Source organism: Chaetodon auriga, chromosome 20 (genome assembly GCF_051107435.1).
Source record: "Chaetodon auriga isolate fChaAug3 chromosome 20, fChaAug3.hap1, whole genome shotgun sequence".
NCBI lineage: Eukaryota > Metazoa > Chordata > Actinopteri > Chaetodontiformes > Chaetodontidae > Chaetodon > Chaetodon auriga.
In genome coordinates this window covers 11,311,397-11,331,895 of record NC_135093.1, presented here as the reverse complement: position 1 = coordinate 11,331,895, position 20,499 = coordinate 11,311,397, and the positions used below count along the sequence as shown (strand labels likewise).

Genomic DNA, 20,499 nt, shown 5'->3' with positions numbered 1-20,499 from the left:
GCTTTACCTTTTTTTTCCACAGTGAAAGAAAGCTTCTTCTGATGTTTGCATGTAGTTGGTCAATCTATCTAAGGCTGTAACTTTTTCAGCATTACTGTAAGATAAAAATAAAAAAACAGCCACGCAAAATGAACTGACACAATTTTAACCCAGAAACTAAATAGACACACACATGAAATTAGGGTTTATTATTGTAACCATAACAATAAGGTGGATCTCTCTTTATTTTGACCATCACTTCAATCATAATTGTTCTTTTTATCACAGGCAATAGTTATAATAGTGCACTTTTTATATTTAAATTATGATACAGACATTTCTTTTTTTAAACACCTTATTCTACTGACCCTTATGAATGGAGAATAGTTTACAATCTTAGCCAGAGTTGGGTCAATGAAAGTGAAGGTGATGTGGTGATGAGAAAGATGAAACTGGTGATGGTGAGCAATCATAAAGTGTGTACGGACAGTGAGGCAAACAACTTTGTACAGTTTCTATCGTGATGATGGCTACACAACAGGTGAGGCAGACAGACAGGTCAAAGGGACAAGGCATAAAAGCAAGAAATGGAGTGAATTAGCAAGCATTCAATGTGCGTGAGAGAAATTATGTGCCTGGTGGGGTTTGGTATGTCAATGAATTTTATATTCCCGGGTCAGTCGAAAACCTCTGTTCGTGATCAGCTCAAAATGCATCTGCTGCAAAGTTTTCAGCTCACTCTCACTCAGCCATCGTCCACCGGTCTCACACACACACATTCCACTTACCAGAGACAAGCATGACAAAACAGATGCAAGATATAAGTAAAGAGCACTGGAGAAGTAAAGTGAGAGCAACTTGTCAGTACTGCCATCAAAGCCGTTCTTTTGCGTGAAAAGAGGCGCTCAAAAAAAAAAAAAAAGAGTGGCGATGAAAAATGAAACAGAACTGGTCTCTTGACTTAGCTCTTAATATATTTTTGTTGGCGTAAAATCTAGACACAAACAAGCACATGACCAAATAAATAAATAAATAAAAATAAATAAACAGATGGATAGTTACATTGGACAAATAAATAAAAAAATCTAAATAAACCGTAGCGTGTATCTCTCTGAAAACATTCTGCACTCTTGTTGCATATTGTGCTGTATGGAAGACTGGTGATGAACATCGACTAGTCTGATAGAGTGTTGGAGTAATACATGACTGTCCGAGTTGCTACGTCTGCTTGCAGAATGGTGCGACTCTCGGCGATGAGTGCGGGTGCAGTGATGGACTACTTGGCTTGTTGGTGAACACTGAAGTGAGGAGCATGGGGGTTAGGAGCCTCTTTGCTTGCTTCCCATTTTGAAGTCCTGTTCAACAAGGAATTGACATCGCAAGCCTCTGAAGTCCGGCATTATGAAAATGTCCATTGATGAATTTCCTTTGTGGCTTTTTTTTGTTTTTTTCCGTTTTGTTACATTTTGTTCTGAGTCGTTAGGTGAATACTATGGCAATAGGAGACAAGCTCGACAAGAAAGGTGGCTTCTGTTTGATCCGCGGGCCAGGAATGCTCTTCTCATTCAATCTGGGCACAAACAGCTGTGATGAGGTTCATGGAACTATTCACGCATAGTGTTTTTTTTTTCTTTTTTTCATATAGTAATGTTCATATTTCTGTTCAAATCAAAAATACTTTTCTTCAGAGCAACAAAGGTCCAATGCGAAAATCTTAGATGCACTGTTTCGTATTGTCTCTGAGTAAAAAGAAAATACAAAAGAATCAAAATGTTGAACTTTAAAAGAACACCTGCTAAAAAAGCAACCGGTCAGCTTCCCCTCTCCGACACTGTAGAGTGTTTTCAGTTACTGCCTTTACTGCTATCACTGCGCTACTGACATCCTCAAAATAAATATGTAAACATAAATAAAAACTAAATAAAAAAATATTTTTTTTCACATTCACTTACTTAGCTTACTTGGTTGGTTTTCTTTACCTCAGGAGAAGACACTGCTGGAATTCCAGGATGTAGTTTCTCCTGAGAAAATCAGGACCTTTTGTTCAGCTCATGGCCACTCACTGAGGTGGTCGCAGGGTGCTAACTCTTAGGGTTCATCTGCTGAGATACATCTATATTTCTTTCAGTATGGACTGGTAATTGCATGTTGCTTGATAATGATATGAGCGTACTGGTTAATTTTAAGAGTAATCTTGAGAACCATCACAACACTGTTGTTTCTTTTTGGTGTCAGATACTGTATTACAATGATATGGTAGACTAGCCTATCTGATCATATCAGCATCCTTTAGCAGGCTGGTTTGCTAACTGGCATGCATATTAGCACTTCAAAATTCCTAGTTTGATCTGTGAAGCTGTATCTATGATGGATACCAAACTGCTCATTCACATATTGTTTTTTTTTTTCATTAAAGGGTGATTCCTTAACACTTCTTTCTCATTTGAGGGCAGGAATCCTGGTGATCCAAACAATCAAAAGAATGTCGAGTTGGAAAAAAAAGAAAAAAGCATGACGGGGAAAAAGGCTCAATCCTTGCTATAGTCAAGCACCTTCAACTTAGTCAAGGAAGATTAGGAGTAGCTCATGGCTTGCAGGGATACTTGGAGATGAAGTTATACTGTCTTCTTTCCGGTGTGGTTCAGGCATCCTGCTGCGTGGTCTCGCTCTCTATCCTACGGTTGGGATTGGGTTCCGTTGGAGGACAGCAGTCGGGTTCTCTCTTTTGCCGAGCCTCTGCGCTGCAGAACTCCCCCGCTGCCTCCTATGCCTCCGCCATCTGCCCGGTCGCCCCACTCACACCTGTCGCCCCCACCCTCGGAGCGCCTCGAGTTTTGGCGGGTGGGGGTTCCGTGGGGCCGGCCGTTCTTCTCATCTGGGAAGGGATCAAAAGAGGAGAACAGGAAAGTGACTCTCAGTGTATACATGCTAGTGTCTGTGGGTCAGGGCTACAAATGAATGAAGTACAGGTGTGATTAAGAGTGTGGGCTTGAAAATGAGCTCTATCCTTTTTTCTTTCTGTTCACAAGTCAGTTGTTCAGTCCTAGATGAATAAAGTCATACTGCTCTGGTGTGTGCACAGGTGTGTAAAAGCAGTCTCACCAGATAGGGCCTGCACCATGGGTTGATCATGGGAGCTGAGAAGCTGAGCTTGAATCGTTTCCACCACTCGTCTGAACCTGCGACTCGGACCTGGAGATGCAACAGGGCTTGTATTGTTCAATCAAACCTTCTTTTTAATTTGGTAAAATAGGCCAAATGTCTCAGATGCAATAGTGCCCAATGTCAACGCAAAATACAGCCTCAAGTACTTTGTAAAGTAGTACTGAATTTAGGAAATGTCTGATCAAAGAATGAGTAAATAAGACTAAGTCTGACCAAGCTTATCAATTTTCTGTCAGAGAGATAAGAAGAAGTCATATCAGTCCGTTACATATAAGGCTACAGTCAGCAGCCAGTTAGCTTAGCTTAGCATAGAGACTGGAAACAGGATGAAACAGCAAGCCCAGCTCTGTCTAACACAATAATAGTATTGATCTTCTCATATAACACTCCACCAGAGAGCAATTACACGTCTTTCCCAAAATGCTGAACTTGTTTTTAAGTCTGTACAATCAAAATTCCATCCCCAGCTGAAGGGGTTTAATGTCCACTCCACTTGCCTGATATGAGGGTGAACGTCACGCTGTAGATTCCTGTCTCCCTCCTGCCTTCCCTCTCGGTCCTCTCCCTGTCCCGCTCCCTCTCGCCCTCGGAGAAGGCAATGTCCACCTGGAACTTGACGGGCTTCTGGAAGACGGAGGGGCCGCCGGAGGATTTGTACTCGGCCCGGAAGCTGGTCTGAGAGAGGACGCTGTGACTGAGCGACGGGATCTGTGTGGTGGGGAGACAGAGAAGAAGCAGAGAGACCGACAGACTTACGAGGCGGGAGAGGTTCGGGGGGCCAACGTGAGTATAGGGAGACAAAGGGTGAGGGTGAGGAGAAGAGAGAAAGAGTGAGCCATTGGTGAAAGCAAAGTGATCCATCAACGTGCCACGAGTGAGTGAGACTGAAATAAAGAGAAAACTGAGATAATGAAAGAAATGAAGTGCGTACAGTATGAGAGTGCGCGTGAAGTCCTCACAGCAGTGAGAGCCATGCTTTCTACAGACAGAGACACAAAACACAGACCACATCAGATACTTACGGACAGGAAGGCGTGGACAATGTCGGCTTTGACAGAACTCAGGGGTTTGTCTCTGATCACCACAAAGATCTGCTCTTCTTTCTCCAAGCCGATGAAATTCCCAAACCACGACTTCTTGGCCAGTCTGGCAGTTAGACAAAAAAAAAAATCATACAGTATGAGCAAATACAGAGCCATACAAAAACAACTGAAAGCAGAATTTCTCTGGAGGAGTCTGACTTACTCAGGGCTGGATTCTGGTGTTAGACTGGACATGTCTTCTGAGGTGGGAACTGAAAGAGACAAATCACTCTTAAAACTTTAATTTGTATCCGATATTAGATCTTTAGCTGGAACCCAGTGCACAAAAATAGTGGAGATATAATCCACTGCCACTATCGAGCTCTGCAATACTGTATGCTAAAAATTCATGTTTTACCAGTGTTAGAACACAGGAAGCCTTTTGAAAGTGATGACCTACTTTAGTCGAGTTGTTCCATGGCTGTGCAGATTCTGGTGCATCTGTAAAAACACGACATCTCCCAACACTCCCACATCATATTAAAACACAGCTCACCTTGCAGTTTGCGGCGATGGAAGCGGGGTGATCCCAGCAGGTTGTTCTTGAAAGAATTGAGGCGGGTCCTCCAGTGGGCAGAACTGCTGGCCGCCATACCGCTTCCCCCTCCTGGGCTGGAAGGCGGAGTCAGCGACAGCGAGCCCACCCCTCCCCCTCCCTCCGCCCGCGAGGAGGACGAGGACGAGGAAGAGGAGGGCGGGGTGGAGGAGGGGTGGTGAGGGTGGTGGACAGGGGTGCCCAAGGGTGTGGGCAACGGAGAGCCTTGGGGGGTGACCTGCGGCACAGAGTGGGCAGAGTTTGGGTAGAAGCTCTTAGTCACTGACTTTAGGACAGAGGACGAGGGGAAGAAGAAACGGGGGATGGGTGACAGGAGCGGAGAGGGGGAGGGTGAGCGGGAGGATGGGTTGTGCAGAGGCAGGGATTTGATGGGCTGCAGATGGGGTCGGTCGGCAGGTCCCTTGGTGGGCAGGGTCTGGGTCTTTGGGTTGGGGGGAGCTTTGGGCTTGTCATGAGCCCGTGCTGAGCGAGGAGTAGTGGTGCTTCCCTGTTTGGGCTCCTTTGTGAGGGGGGTAGCGGTGGCAGAGGTGACGTCTGATTGGCTGAAAGTGAAGACGGGGCTCTGATAGGACTGGGGAGTGGGTTTGTGGGGTGGGAGAGATGGATAACAAGAAAGAGAGGGGATGGAACATGAAGAAAGGATGGAAATGAATATCATGCTTCATGATAAGAAAGAGTGCATCTTGTGAGTTGTGAAAGTGTTAAAGTCAATACTACCAGTGCTGAATATAAAAGCATTTCTTTTGTATCTTTTGTGTGAGTGAGGGGTTTAGTGACAGCTGTGGCGGTGACCAGGTTAAGAATGTAGTGACAAAGGACAGTGGCAGTGAAGGTGTAGCTGTGCAGTAATTGCTTAATTTATGTACCATCTATGACTGTTTTAAAACAGTTTGGAACATGAGCAAACCTTGAAAGCAAACTATCCCATAAACCAAAACAAATAATCTAATTTAAAGGTTCTATGTTTGTTTCCTTAAAAACTGTGCATGCAGTCAATTCATGCATGGTGAGGAAGAGAAGTGACATGAAGATAGAAGAAAAGTGCCACACAAATCTGTTGGGTTAGAGATTTAATCAGAGGAACCGGTGCTGTGATGGTGTGCGAGAGTCAGTATTTTAGGGGGCTTTGGAGTATGGAAGTTGTGATAACCACAACTGTGAACCGCAATATGTTGATATGGGAATTTTGTGCAAGAAACTTATAACACTACATTATCGACACTACAAGCTCAATGTCACAAGTACCTTAAAATGCCAAACCACAATTGGTTAACAGACCTGTTGTCACCTCAGCGCCAGACTATGGGCCTACATAAATATAAGCACAGTGTAGGCTCTGAACCGCAATGGAAATGATTCTTCCTCTTCTTCTCTTGGTGAAACAATCATATTGATCGTGTGAGTTAAATGTTCACTACATGAGACCTTATTCATTAAAGGCGTTTCTATCTCCAGATTAACTATTTTTCAAGAAGGCCAAAACCACCTCAAGCTACCATATAAACTTTTTTGTAAGTTTTTTTTTTAATTGTGCTGTGCTGTTCAAATGCAATACTTCAAACTGTGCATAAAAACATGCTGATTGAAATGCAGCTATTAAATGCTTATTATAATCATTCCTCCTATTTATAGGGTACGGGGGAATTAAATGATAAAAGTAAATGTTGGAAATTCAGCATTTTGTAATACATGCTTGTATTGTGTTCAAAGATGGTGCGGGTAATCAAAGCAGCAAACGGTTATGTGTGTACAGTTTGTTAGAAGTTGGCCAGCAGGCCCTTACCCTGGGACTGCTGAGAGGGCTGGAGGAGAGACCGGTTGATGCTCCACTGACTGAGCGAGACCTGACGGAGATCAGAAGTCAAAAGATCATTAAAAAGAGAGTGTAGCCAACAATTAAACATTTATAGAGTGTGTGTACCGTATAAGGATAATACAACCCCAATCGTCGTATATACTGTACCTCTGGCTGTGTGCAGCTGTGTCCAGGGCCCTGCGAGGCGGGGTTGGAGACCCCTGTTCAGTAACACTCAGGACCTCCAGGCTTTTCCTCTCAGGGCGGCAGCGGCCATGGCGTGTAAGCATAGGAGAGTCAACACGCTTTCGAGGAGGGTCTGCTAAGGAACACCACCATAAAGTTACCACAGGAAGTTTAAAGCTTATGTTACAGCTGCAATTTTTAATAATATTACCTTGATACACTGTGCAACTGGAAATAAGACCACTCTCAAGAAGATGGTGTGTTTCTTTCCCATGGCAGTGGCATTGTATCTTTAAAACTGTTTTCTATTAAACCCAATTGTTTCCTTTTAGTAGGAAATGTTGATGCATCTTCACCATCCCGCTCCCTGTTGTCAGTCACTCTGTCACTATGCATTTATTTTCTCTTTTGCAGTTCCGAAAAGTCTGATTGTGATGAAAGTGATTTTTCTCTCACTCACACCATCTGTGACTGTATCAAACTTAGCTTCATTTGCACTGGCAGAATAGCTGCCCTCTCCCAGTTTTGTCCCGAAAAGAAATTTTGCTGATGTTCTGCAAAGGCTAGTTTGAACATCGTAAAAGACAATCATGACTTAAGATGTTTTTTGTTTTTTTTTGCATTATTTTCAAAAGACAAAACTAGAGAGGATTTTTGCCAACAAAGCTGAACCCAACATGAAGGCACACAAATGTCTGCTTGTCTGTCATACTGCTTCATGTTTTATGGCTGACTGATTCTTAGGCGTATTTCCATCAGTGCAAACAACTTCATCCAAAACTTAATGCCGTTTATAACACAATCTCAAATAATCCCCAATTCATTGGCAGAGGTAATGAGTACCTGAGCATGGCACCAGACTCACAGACTGCCCCTCTACTGCTTCTCAGACACTGAGTGGATCCCTCCTGCCCCCTAATGACTGACCTACGTCATTGCGCGGAGGCAAGTCCTCATCCTCATAGCTGGGGTAGCGCTCTTTCCTGTCCAGCAGTAGATAATAGATCATCTTCTCTTGGTTTTCTCTGAGACAAACAGAGGGAGAGAAAGAAACCCGTTGATGTAGAGAGGAACAATATGTGATAAAAAACCTCAAGACTGGCTTTCAACCACGCTCCTTCTTAGAGAGTCAAACTCTGACGATACTGCCCATCCATTTATGGATACACACACACTCACACATGCATTTCTTCATTTAACTGATGATGTGTTTATGCATTGCTCTCTACTAAAACATAAACATTCTCATACTATGTTCCAGACTACTGTATGTTCAGGAGCAGGATCCTCCAAAGACTGCAGTCTTTAAATGAGTATGTCAAAAAAAACAACCAAATAGAATTTTTTTTTTTTTAGCACAAACTGATGTATTATTTGAAGGCCTCAGTATCACTTTCCTGTGATAAACCTGATTTTTTTTTAAGCTGACAAGGAGCATCTGGCTGCACCATTACTTTGATATTCATGAGGCTTGATTATGTTTTTTGGGCAGGACATGAAAGCCAATGTCACAGGCCTTATCCTTTGGAGGATCTAGTCCCTGAATTTGGATACATCTCCAGTCTTTCCAGCATCTTGCATGCTTTAACCCTGTGGCAAGTCAGCCAAGCTGACTCAGAAGAGGAGTTTCATGTGGCATGATGGAGAGGAAACCAGATCCCCCTCTCCGCTTTCAAACAGCACTCAAAAATATCTGTCCACAATACACAGGGGTCAGTAGAAATCAGATGCTGAAACTCATTACGTACACGTCTGAGTAACCAGAATAACAGTAACTGCTGAATATAATCTAATACAACAATCCAGTAATAAGAAAAAAACACCTTTGTGTAGGTGTTATATGTTTTTAATATGTTTGTTATTTTTGCTTGTTTTCAGTTTTATGTTGTTTTCCAATGTACTGTATTGTTACTATGTCATGTCTGCATGACCCTCCATGTATATAAATGAAGCAGACAAAATATTATGAACACAAATAGCCTCATAACTGTCCATTTTAAGTGAGGAAGTACTGTGTTTACTGCATGGCTATCGCATCGTGAGTGCTTCTATTTTCCTGGTCACAGAAACATAGTGATGTTTGGGGTTATAAAAAGACTTACTCTTCACATTGCAAATCACGCGTGAGCTTGACTCGGTCTCGGAAACAACCCAGCGAGTGCATGCTGTCCAACACATCTGGGTCCAGCTCAGTCAGGGACAAGATTCGCCTCACACACACTCGCCTGGGAGGAGGCTGCTCAGGACACGGCTCATTACGACCGCCCCTGGGAGCCGCACACACACAACGAAACACAAGAGTGACACAGATATAATGTATATGATTAAATATGATGTAATGTCACTGTAAAGGAGTGGTTTATTCAGCATTTAAGTATGTAAAAATGAACGTATACTCACAGATACCAGGCGTGTTTCTGGATGGCCTCTAGCTGTAAGGGGTGACAGGGCAGATGGGGCCATTAGTTTCTACAGTCTGTTTAGAGCCAGATGGCCACAGAGCTGTGCTGTGTAAACAGTTCACACCAGATCCTTTTTTACACGCACAAAAGACAACTCATCCATTCTTAACATTATATATTAAAACCACAATTTGCATCTTTGCAATGTTTATTGTTTTTGAGAACATAACATAAAATCGTGCATCACTAAATGAAATGTTATCGAACCCGTTACAAATTTACTGCTGGCACAGATTGTGCTTTAATACATCAGTATACCATAAAATCCTGGCCTGAATGCACCAAAAGCAGACTGATGACGCAACCACCCAATGTAAATCCAACTGTGTCTCTAGTCCATGTCAGTGATGATAATTAAAATGCGAGAGCGCAGATGCGGCTACAAAGAGCAAAAGCAAAGCCAAGGAGGCAAATCTGAAAGTGAATAAAAGGAGGGAAGGAGAGGTCATCCCCATTCAATGTGAACAATTTAACACAGGTGTAGATCTGACTCAATTACCCCTGGAGTCAGGGATAATTCAGTCTGCATATGAGACTTATTAATTCATAGTGTTCGGGCGCCTTTCAAACTGCCTGTGCATGAGCCTGGTGTGAGCAGAGTCTCGTACCGTGAGCCTCTTTTCAGGGTTGACCTCAATCATGCCCTTGAGCAGGGACTGACAGTCCGGGGGGATGAAGTGGGGCATGTGGAACACCCCGCTCTTCACCTTCTCCAGGAGCTGGCGTAAATTGTCATGGTCAAAAGGCAGGGCACCCTGCAGGACGAAAAGGGAGGGAGAAGAAGAAGAAGAAAGGAAAGAATAACAGACATGAGGAAATATATTTGACAAAAGCGGGCAAGGGGGTATCTACAAAGGGGCAAACTGTATTGTAAAAATAGGAGAAAGACTTACCACCAGGAGAGCGAAAAGGATGACCCCACAGCTCCACACATCTGCTCTCCGCCCATCATATTTCTCTCCCTGCCAAAGACACAATCCCCATGAATTCCCCACTGACGACTTGAAAACACAATGGAGCCACATTAATTGATTAAATAATTTCAGCTCATTTAAGGCTTATCCAAGCCTACATAATGTCTTTCAAAAGAAATCTGTGTCAAATGAAACACTTTAATCCATTATAATACAGCACTTAGTCAATTTCAGTCCAACACGCAACAAAACCATAGCTTCATAGACAGAACTGGACAATCTTCTCGCATGAGTGCTGTCGAGAATCACTTAAAAGCAACCTTCTTCTTAAAAACAACCCAGGTGACAGACTCTATATTCCATTAAGAGTATTTCAATGATTTTTATGACTCAGTGATGTTTGTGTTCAGCTCATGGAGCTTTGTAACTATGCCACTAAATTAATAATTTATCAACATCTTTGTCTAATTTATATTACAGTTGCCAACATTTGAGCAACATGCTGCGCAAGAGCAGAACGCTTACCCGTATAACTTCAGGGCATGCATAATGTGGTGATCTGAAATGAAAGAGAAATGTATTGCAAGCAGCATTACTACGCTTCTATAAGAATGGCAGTGATATTAACAATAGCACAATCAGTGCACATGCTCTGTTTATACACATATATAACCGTGGATGTAACGTCTTTCACTTCGGTGGCAACTACTGTCCTCGTCATGAAGAATTTTACATTATGTAAGATGCACAGGTTTACATCGCATCATTTCTGAAATACAAAATATGACCTTTTTCCATGTGAGTACACATTATTTATGAACACACTCACTCAGGAAGGTACTCACCCACAGCTGGTCTCTAACAGACTGTCTCCCACCTGTAGGGAGGCCATGCCGAAGTCAGCAATACGGATGTTGTTCTTTTCATCCAGGAGCAGGTTCTCGGGCTTCAGGTCTCTATGACTGCACAAACACAACAGGTACCATTAGTCCTCCAGTGAAGATTATGGCATTTCCTGCCAGGGCTCGAAACGGTGGCATTAACATCATAATATATAGGAATATATATTTATGACTTGATACACAAAAAGTCGATTTGTCTAAAGGAAATTAAAGAATGATAAGTGCCTGCAAATATTAAGTCAGTATTAAAGCGGAATGACCTATTTAAGGTACATTTAGGCTGTTATGGAGTAAGACAGCGGGAACTTCTGACTTAATTTGCCATGACACATCAAATTGGCGTTGAATCTTTACTGTGTAAAGAGAGGGCTATGAATTAAAAACAGTGCAGGCCTCCAAAGAGCTTATTAAGTTAGCAAACCATCACCCGACACATGCCCCACATCTCCATTTAAGAACGCCTGCTCTATGCAAAAACCAACCAGATGGAGTGACTGTGGCAGAAATCCAAAGCAGAGATGATCTGCCTGAAGAACTTTCTGGCCTCTTTTGGAGTCAACCGGCCCTTCTTCACCAGGTAGTCAAACAACTCTCCTCCTGACACATGCTCCAACACCAGGTACCTGCCAGCATACAGGGATGACAGTGTGATTTAAAAACGGCCGTCTTTAAGAGACAGGAGGAGGAACAAAAGGAATAAACGAACAAAAACAATAAATCAAATCAAACCTCAGACACTCTCAAACTGTTAGATACCATCAATTTATGGTGTTGGATTCTAGGAGCACAATACTGAGATGAAATCTTGTAATTTATCTGTTTTTTTAATGTACTCCCTTTCAGCCAAGCTGCCTCTCTATTCCAAAAGCTGCTTTATAACAGCGTTAAGGAGTATTCTTCCTCAAGATAGATCAAAAACTTTGCAGAATTATTGTAGGAGATGAAGGAAAAGTGAGAATTAGAGCGAAGAGAGCAGATTAATATAGTTCTTAGAGTAATATTTATACCCATCCCACTCCAAAGTTCAGTATTCAGCAACAACAATAAAAGCAGGCAGGCTGTGCCGAACCCAGTTATGAGGCTCTTTTGAATGCCGGGGGAACTCACAGATATTTGTTATTCTCGTAAACATCATGCAGCTTCAACACATGCGGATGCTCAATCAGTTTCAGAATGGCAATCTCCCTCTCAACCTGGTTCGAGAGACGAGATGGACAGAAAGAGAAAGAGACAGGAAGAGATGAAGATACCAAAGCAGAGCACACAAGCCACTCGGTGTCATATCTGAAGCAACACAGCGAAGGTTAATTAACTAACTAATGCAGAAGTTAAATATAGAGGATATGAAGCAGTTTGTGTACAGCATAACACACCTGGCTAAGGACAGAATTAGCATCATTATCGTCATTGTGAGCAACAACCTCAGCAGCGTCACACTTACCTTCATCAGGACTGACTCAGACAGCTTCTCTCTGTTGACTATTTTGATCGCTACCTTCTGACCCGTAATACAGTGGACCCCAAGCTTGACCAGTCCTGAAAGACAAGAACGAAAGAGACGTAAAGAGGCAAAAAGAGAGCGGGAGAGACTTTAAATCTCACATTTCAAGAGTTTGATCATTTTACACTCACCTGTCTGTCCCTTCCCCAGTGTTTTTTCCAGTCGGTAGGGCCCAACATATTGAGCTGACTGACTGAGAGACAGTTCCTTACTCATACTGCTCTGACTGGAGGCTAATACACTACTACTACTACTACTATCACTACTACTACAACTACTACTACTGCACTGTGGTTATTGCAATTACTGTGATATTATACAGCTTATACAGAAGTTAGTGTGGGATACAAGATGGTGCTCAACTTAGAAGACAGACTACCTTTGAGTTACTGGGTGAACATGTAAAAAAAAAGGACAAGTCAAACTGCCACTGACTTACAACATCTGGATGATAAATGAACATTCTTCACCCAAACCTGCTTAATAAACATAGCTAAATATGTCTGTCCTGGAGCACGGTAAACATGAATAACGTTGATATTTAACAAAACAGCTAGCTAGTTGTAGGTTAAAGCAGAGGAACTGAGATGACAATAAGTTACAAGGCTGTTTTTATGCGTTAAATACTGACCTCTACCCTATAGATAAACATGACAAGGTAGGCAAACTAATTCGTTTCACTCCTGTACATTAGCTTATTTGTATAACTTGCGCCGTGTTACATGTATGACTTTAACTGTATATGACGGTTAACAAGAAAATTAGCGCAGAGTAACGTTACCGTTAAATAGCCTTAAAACAACCGAGTTTTTTCACGTCTGCTGCACAGATTTATGACATTTCCTAGTTGCGTAGACCAGCAAAACGTCAAATACGTCAAGTGGATGTGAGCACTGAAAATTAAACCAATTTAAATCTCTCTGTCAGGCCTGTTTCACAGGTGCAACAACATGCTATTTTAGCCTCGCCGCCGCTCTCCCACACAGCAGCGAGGCTAGCTTTAGCCTCAACGCCTGGACCGACGGCCGTCTCGCTCGCGCCGCCTGTCAAAAAAACCGACACCTCCTGAAGTTTCCGGGCATCGCCAAACGGTAAGATTTATCAGACGGCCGCCGCATTCTCACAATATTTCCTCGCAAAACAACCATCTTTAGCGTAGTCCTCCCCCTCCCTGTCTCTCCCCGTCTCCCCCTCTCTACATCCCTGCAAGTAGCGGATCACAGCATCTTCTCCTCTCTCCTTTGGCGTGTCCTCCTCCCTCACCGGCGGTTACACAGGTAAAAAAAACACACAGATGTCCGCAGATCAACCCGCACTATTATCGACTGCCTTATCCCGCTGCTCACTTCTAGTAGCAGTTCACGCAGTGTAAAGGCCCCCCGTTTTACACTCCCTTCGGTTTTCTTGCCGTAAATCGATATTTTCTCTCTCCTCTTCCTTCCTTCGTCTCACTCGCATCAGCATCCGGGTCCCACTCTCTCTCCATCCTCTCCCCTCTCGCCTCTCCTCCCCCGCCTCCTCCTCCTGATCATCTTCCTCAAAATACGCTTATCTCTGCATTCACCTCAGCACCACCGGCCACACTGTGGGCCCCCTGACACCTCCCTCACTGATGGTAAACATCGCCAGAGGCAGCGGATGGGACGCTGCTCGTGAGGGGACTCTGGGGTGCTCCGGCCCGGCTCTGGCCTCGCTCTGGCCCGGATATGGCCCCGCTCTGGCCCCGCTCTGGCCTTTCAGAATCGCTGGTGTCCCACAGGTGCTACTTTGGGTACATTTTGATTCGATATGAGGTGTAAAATCTGATGAGTGCCATAACTTAGAAGAAGTGTTGGGATATTTTTTTTGCTTATAAGTAAAAATAGAAATAGCTTAATACAAAAGTACAAATTTAAAGTATTTGTACTTAACGTGAGAATTTCCATTTCAACATAAGATAAGACTTTATTGATCCCACATGGGGGAAATTAAGTTGTTACAGCCAGCAAGTATTACAAAAAGCAAGAACAGTGGCACCAAAGGGTCAAGATAAAAAAAAAAAAAAAAGTGTACAGCATACAGAATAGAAAAACAACTATGTATATGTCAATTATGTACACATTATAAAAATAGTAAATGCCATAAAAATCCTTCTGCCCATAAAAGTACTATTGCCAAAATTCTTAAGAGAAAAACCACTGCTGTCATATGTTGTATTGCACTTAGTTAGTAGTTTTGTTTTTGAAACTTTGAGTTTAAGTTACTGATAGTCCTTCCATGCTTTTACTTAACAAACATTTTAAATGCAGGACCTGTGCTTGTCATGGAGTATTTTTACGGTTTGGTGTACCATCATTAAGAGAAGATAAAATATAATTTCATTGAGTTGCTGACGTGATCATTCATTATCACTTTATTCAAGGAGAAGTCAAGAAGTATTAACAGCAAAATGTGTGAAAAATAGAAATATTCATTAAGTGGCAGAATTGCCCCTGTTATACTATAATAATGGATTGTTATTATTACAGTGTAGAAAGGATTGTAATGTCGTGGCACACTGAGCATAAATAAGTCTCTAAAAATCTGTCATATTTTATTAGATAACCATATGTTTTATACAGAATCTTAATGTTTTGTTATTGTGTGTTCATTTAGTTTCAATGTTTGCTGATAGGCACTGACAACAGGAAAAGCAAAGGTGTAAATAATAAAATGAATGATGGCTGGATACCATTTAGCTGCTTCAGTTCCCTGGTTTTGTGCATGCTAGCCGACTCATGGGTTACTGAGACACTAGTACAGAGTCATTGTTAATGTTATTGCTAACGCGTGCCCATTTCCTACTATGACAAGTCAAAATGTGTACTGTGAAAAAGGCTTATTAGCTAAACAGAATACATTATTGTAATGGTAAATTTTCATCTAAATTTTATGTAATGCCATTACAACCTGGCACATGATGATACCGCATAAGAGCAATGTCCCAGAAAGTGTCAAGTCACAGCCCACGTTTGTATTGCTTTGTGTTGTCAATTATCAAATTATCGGGGGGGGGGACATATAAAACCTCAACAGCAGCTGAAAACCACACATTTTTCTTTCTTTTTCCTTTTTTCACCCTTAAAGCAGGGTGACCATCACACCTCCTCATCTGGAGAGGAAATTGAGAAGACAAGTGTTGGATGCTGATTTAAATGAATCAGGCAGAGATGACAGTTTCATTTCAAAAAAAAAAAAAAAAAAAAAACGGTAAGTAGGACATTTGAATGTATCATCTGTAAAGTGCCTTGAAAAATCTCTAAAATCTCAGTTTGAAATGTTGTGTGTGGGTGGATAATTCCCCAAAGCCCATCTTCATCTGCGCCTAGCTGGTCGATTTGCACGCAGCCAGAAGGATTTGTCTCCAACCATGGAGCAGAAATAGAACGGAAAAGATACTCATTTTCTGGTTCGTTCTGATGGGACACACACAGTCTTATGTGATCAAAACACTAATGCTAAACCAGCGCTGTGAATGACACTCCCTGCACGAGAAAACGAATCAAGTCTGCCTTAATGGAATATAAGAAAGTTTACATTTACGACACTGTAAATATCATGCTTGTGGCTTTCCCACAAGTAGATTTTGCAATAAAAGAATAGAGGTAACGAGGGAAACAAAGCTGGGAATGTGGGACTGAATGTTCTCAGTGTGCAGTTGTAAGATTTTGAGGTCAGAATGAAGTTTGTCTTGCCCACAATCAGGGAAAATACTGCATATACTGTATATGTGACAGCTAACTATGCTCCTTGGTGTGCATACTGTCTTTCCAGAGGCTGATCCTGAACCTCTCCTTCAGCTGACAGCACCAGGATCTACATTGTCCACTGTCTCTATTGAGAACAAGGAATTCCGGAAAAACTTCTCTTCCACATCCCTTCTCCAGTCTAACCTCTGTGCATTCCCACAGTCCTCACAGTCATTGCCAGAGCTCAGACTGGAAAAGTGACATTAGACCGCTCAGTGCAGGTACTAATGTGAGGATTAGGCAGAGATTAACAAGCCCTTCTTAATTCCATTAAGAGTAACTACTCTGTGCTTGGCCAGTGACGAGGTCCCAACAGCCAGCGCATCTGACAATTGAAGAACATCACAAAAATGGCTGATATAAGATCTGTTATTACCAAAGGAAAAACAACATACTGTGTGTTGTAAAGCTTTATATTTATTGTATTTTGTATTTTGTGCATAAATATTTTACAGTACAGAGATAACCAGCATCATAGTACTTTCAGTAATGGAGTTATAACATATGAAAAAAAAAAAAATCACATTGACAGAAGTATACAGTGTCAGAAGTTCAGTTTCATCACCCCCCCCTCTTCAGTTTTTCAGATGGTCTGGTCCAATGCAATAAGTAAAGAAGGGGATGCTGGGAAAGTGCAGGATTTTGATAAAGTGAAGCTGTGATCACAAAGAAAAAAATCAAAGTTGGAAATATATCATAGGAATCATATCACAGATTCAAACAGTGCAATACAATTCACACACTCTGTGGTGTCGATAGAAGAGAACCACGTCGGGCTTCATAAAGTCAGCAACATATATATTATGAATGGAGCAGTTTACTTCTATTTTTTAAATTGGCATTTCACACTATCCATTGGTCACTTCAATATCCAATTTCCTGATTATTTTTTGTTCGTTTGCTTGTTTGTTTCAGTTTTTTATTCTGGCCTGATTTTCCTGAGGCATACAATACTTGTTTATTTTGCATTTTTCCTCTTAATTTTAGTCTAATTCTGGGTGAAACTAATCTCCACAAGCTTCAGTGTCCAGCTCCTAATGAACTCACTGAAGGCATGTGAACTTACATTTAATTGAAATGTATTTCCTCATGTATCATGATCCCTCAGACAGGGTTTTGATACAGGCCTGGAAGGCATCCATGAGATCTTTACAGTCCTCCGCTCCCTTTTCTCTGACACTGAAACACAAAGCCGGATTTACAAAAACACACATAACACTGTGCACATGTAGCTGGGTTATTATGTTTGTCATATATCAGGGTTTCAGTTCGAAATGTGTCACATGATGTACACAGTAGAAGTTATGTCACCTGAAACTGTGTGGAGGACATAAGGAACGTCTCTAAACTGAGTCTACATGTGCATCAACGGGATTATCAGAGTATGGCCTGATAATAAAGTACTGCAACTCAAACCCCACAGCTGCTCTTATCTGCATTTGATGATGTATGAGAACAAGAGTGTCTAATCTTTGCAGCAGCTCCACTAACACTAATCACTGCTGCACGTGGACACGAACCAAATGTCTGCCGCTTCTTGCATGTAACACGAACCATCAACATGGAATGTCCCGGTCCTCTGCTGTAGGTCATACATGTGAAAGCCTATTTTAAACCTCAGGTCTATTTATGCTTCTCAAGACATGGATGGTACTGTAAGAACCATCTGTAAATGTCATGTCGTATGATGTAGAGGGGATGTACTGACAGTTGTGAACAAGTACTCAACATTAACTCCAATTAGACTTAATGATCACTCCACAGGCGCTCTTACAAGTTAATGTGATTACACTGGATGTCATGCATAGAACTTGATAAGTGATGACTGAGGATGGCCATAAGGATGTAATGTAAAGTGACCAATATTTCATTGGAACCCAAACACAGTTAATGAATCTTCCTTGAGGGCACAAAGTTACACAAAGACACTCTGCACAGGCACACCAAAGGCTGTCACACGGGCTGGAGAAAATGCAATGCTTCATTTTTAGAATTTTAAATGTGTGTTTAACTGTATAAACACCAAATTACATGTCACTCTTGTCAGGACTCACCATTTGGCAACATCCTCTTTGATAACCTGGCATGGTGCTGGCACAGCTTCGTTAAAGTCTGGCATTTTGACAGAAGAGAGCTGGAGTATGTGGAGGTGCGCTGCTGCACGAGCTGTAGTCAAGTGTGGTTAAAGATTAGTTACAGAGATGGAGGGAAAGACGGTCAGGGGAGGGAGGGAGAGGAGGAGGGAGGGAGGGAGGGAGGGAGGAGGCATGACACTGACCGAGTATGATAAGCTCGGAAAAGGAAATCTGATGGAAATTAATCGTATGCAAGAGATTACTCAAAAGTTTGAGATGAAATTCTTACTTTAATCTCTCCTCTTACTATTCAGTTATTTATCTTACCTGTCTCTGATTTTCTTTCCCATTCATGTACACCAGCCCACATAGGTATTCTTACATTCTTTCAAGCCCGTCCTTTGTTTTACAGTCTTTCTAATGAATATGCAGATGAGTGACCTTTTGACTCAAGCATTATACATTACAAAGGCCTCATAATGCATCTTAAATACTCACTACAGGGGAGGACCTTTTCCTGAAAAGAGTTTGGGGAGCCTGACTTTTTTTTTTTTTTTTACACTGTTGGCTTAAGAGGTTGAGCTCAGTGTTGTAGCAACTGATAAAATACTGATTTAGCATGCTGTTAAAAATGACGCAACTAATACTGTGAAAATAATCCTGAGTTTTGAGGCTTTTAAAGACAGAAATAAAAGCAGATGTGGGTAGCATTAGTGAGGTTAATCCATACAGGAACACACATTTGTTTCTTATTTGGAACATCAGACTCATCCTGTCCTCACTGTGTTTTTACATTCATCTGCATGGGAAACATTGGAGAAACATACTTTTTTGTGAATTTTGAGGTTTACTAAACATTATGTAACTCTTTGTCCCAGAGTCAAAGGTTTTTCAGCGCACATCTACAAAAGCTCATTTATATGCATGTAGATTTTTACTGAAGAACCACAGATGCCTTGTGTTTTTCTATACATGTGGATATTGAGGTTATGGATATTGTAGAAAAAAATATAGAAGATACTTTGTTTCCCATGTTTTGTATCTGTGACATAGTGCCCCCAAAAGTACTATAAAATGTTGGAGTCACTGCCAAGTATTTATAGTATTGTACAGTATTTGAATTCACCACTAGAGGGCAACAAACACTCATATACACACAATGATGAATTTATCGACAGATCGGTCCGGTGTGTGCATCAGTATCACCTGTAAACAAAAGGGATCACATTTACAATCGGCAGTATTAACTAGATGCCCTTACTACTTTTCTAACACCTTATCCTGCTTCATGAGTGGAATTCGCTATAGTGACATTTTAATGTGATGGTCAGGCCAATTACAATGTGTCAAAAAACACTGGTCTAACACCAACTATGAGCACGTGCAGAGACTAATGTGTGTCTGAATGTAATCGGCAATTCCTCCACCTTTATAATCACAATGAAATCCAGTGTGCCATCTGCTGGTGAACAAATCAAGTGCACATGGGATTTGGCAGTCAGGTTCCCCAAATACTAAAATTAGCAAAAGGGTGGGGGGAAAAAGGCAAAGTAATTTTGGCATATTTAAAGGGAGAAAATACCCACTATTGACATGCTGATTATATGCAGCCTGCAGCCTTTTTAGACAGTTAAGCATGCGATTGCAGGAAATGATCCTGTCACACAGGCTGCACAATTTGGGATGCGAATTTGCACAGTGGCTGCTACAGGCCCATAAAAAACTGGTTATTACTGGAAATACTTTTGCACTCGAATGCGTCTCAGCCAATCGCAGCGTTCAGTTCACATAGATGACTGGTTATGATGGCGAAAAATGCAGTCTAAATTAATAATCAGCCTATCAATACTATGAAAATGTGGAAAAACACGCGGGGCTGCTTGGGAGACTGTGGGCCGGTGAATGGAGGTCACCGCAGACACTGAGAGACTCGACGGTGAGACAGAGAGGGGGGAGAGGGAGGACGGACAGCGGCCAGCCGCCTTCAAAAATGGCGTCTCCGGAGGAAAATGAGTAAAAAATATTAAAACGCGGCCTGCTTTCTTTACACTTCCTCGTTCGGTGTGTATGTTTTTCGTACTCTGCCTTTATTTTCACCGGCGCTGACGAACTCGT

The 20,499-nt window shown here is 41.9% G+C and overlaps 1 protein-coding gene across 9 annotated transcripts; it reads right to left on the bottom strand.

Annotated features, from left to right (window-relative positions):
• Positions 1–173: 173 nt before the first annotated feature.
• On the bottom strand, positions 174–14,098 carry brsk1a (BR serine/threonine kinase 1a). Of its 9 annotated transcripts, none has more exons than XM_076759643.1 (19): positions 12,674–14,098; positions 12,483–12,577; positions 12,149–12,234; positions 11,524–11,664; positions 10,985–11,101; positions 10,665–10,698; positions 10,119–10,187; positions 9,834–9,980; positions 9,164–9,195; positions 8,866–9,030; positions 7,691–7,788; positions 6,746–6,899; positions 6,566–6,626; positions 4,723–5,353; positions 4,390–4,438; positions 4,167–4,290; positions 3,642–3,852; positions 3,082–3,171; positions 174–2,854 (listed from the first exon to the last, which is right to left on the bottom strand). In XM_076759643.1, the coding sequence occupies exons 1-19, from the start codon at positions 12,756–12,758 to the stop codon at positions 2,655–2,657; spliced, it is 2,589 nt and encodes an 862-aa protein (XP_076615758.1). In that variant the 5' UTR covers positions 12,759–14,098; the 3' UTR covers positions 174–2,654. The 9 variants fall into 9 exon arrangements, with proteins under 9 accessions (XP_076615758.1, XP_076615756.1, XP_076615764.1 ...); XM_076759641.1 differs by having other exon boundaries at positions 174–2,868; positions 3,084–3,171; XM_076759649.1 differs by having other exon boundaries at positions 4,723–4,999.
• Positions 14,099–20,499: the final 6,401 nt, after the last annotated feature.

Excerpts from the sequence above, each read along its gene's own strand:
- brsk1a (XM_076759641.1), bottom strand. The coding sequence starts at position 12,758 with ATGAGTAAGGAACTGTCTCTCAGTCAGTCAGCTCAATATGTTGGGCCC. Across the intron at positions 11,102-11,523 it reads TGCCACAGTCACTCCATCTG|TCATAGAGACCTGAAGCCCG; the intron begins GTTGGTTTTTGC and ends GTGTTTGTGCAG. Across the intron at positions 4,439-4,722 it reads CCATCGCCGCAAACTGCAAG|TTCCCACCTCAGAAGACATG; the intron begins GTGAGCTGTGTT and ends TGTCTCTTTCAG.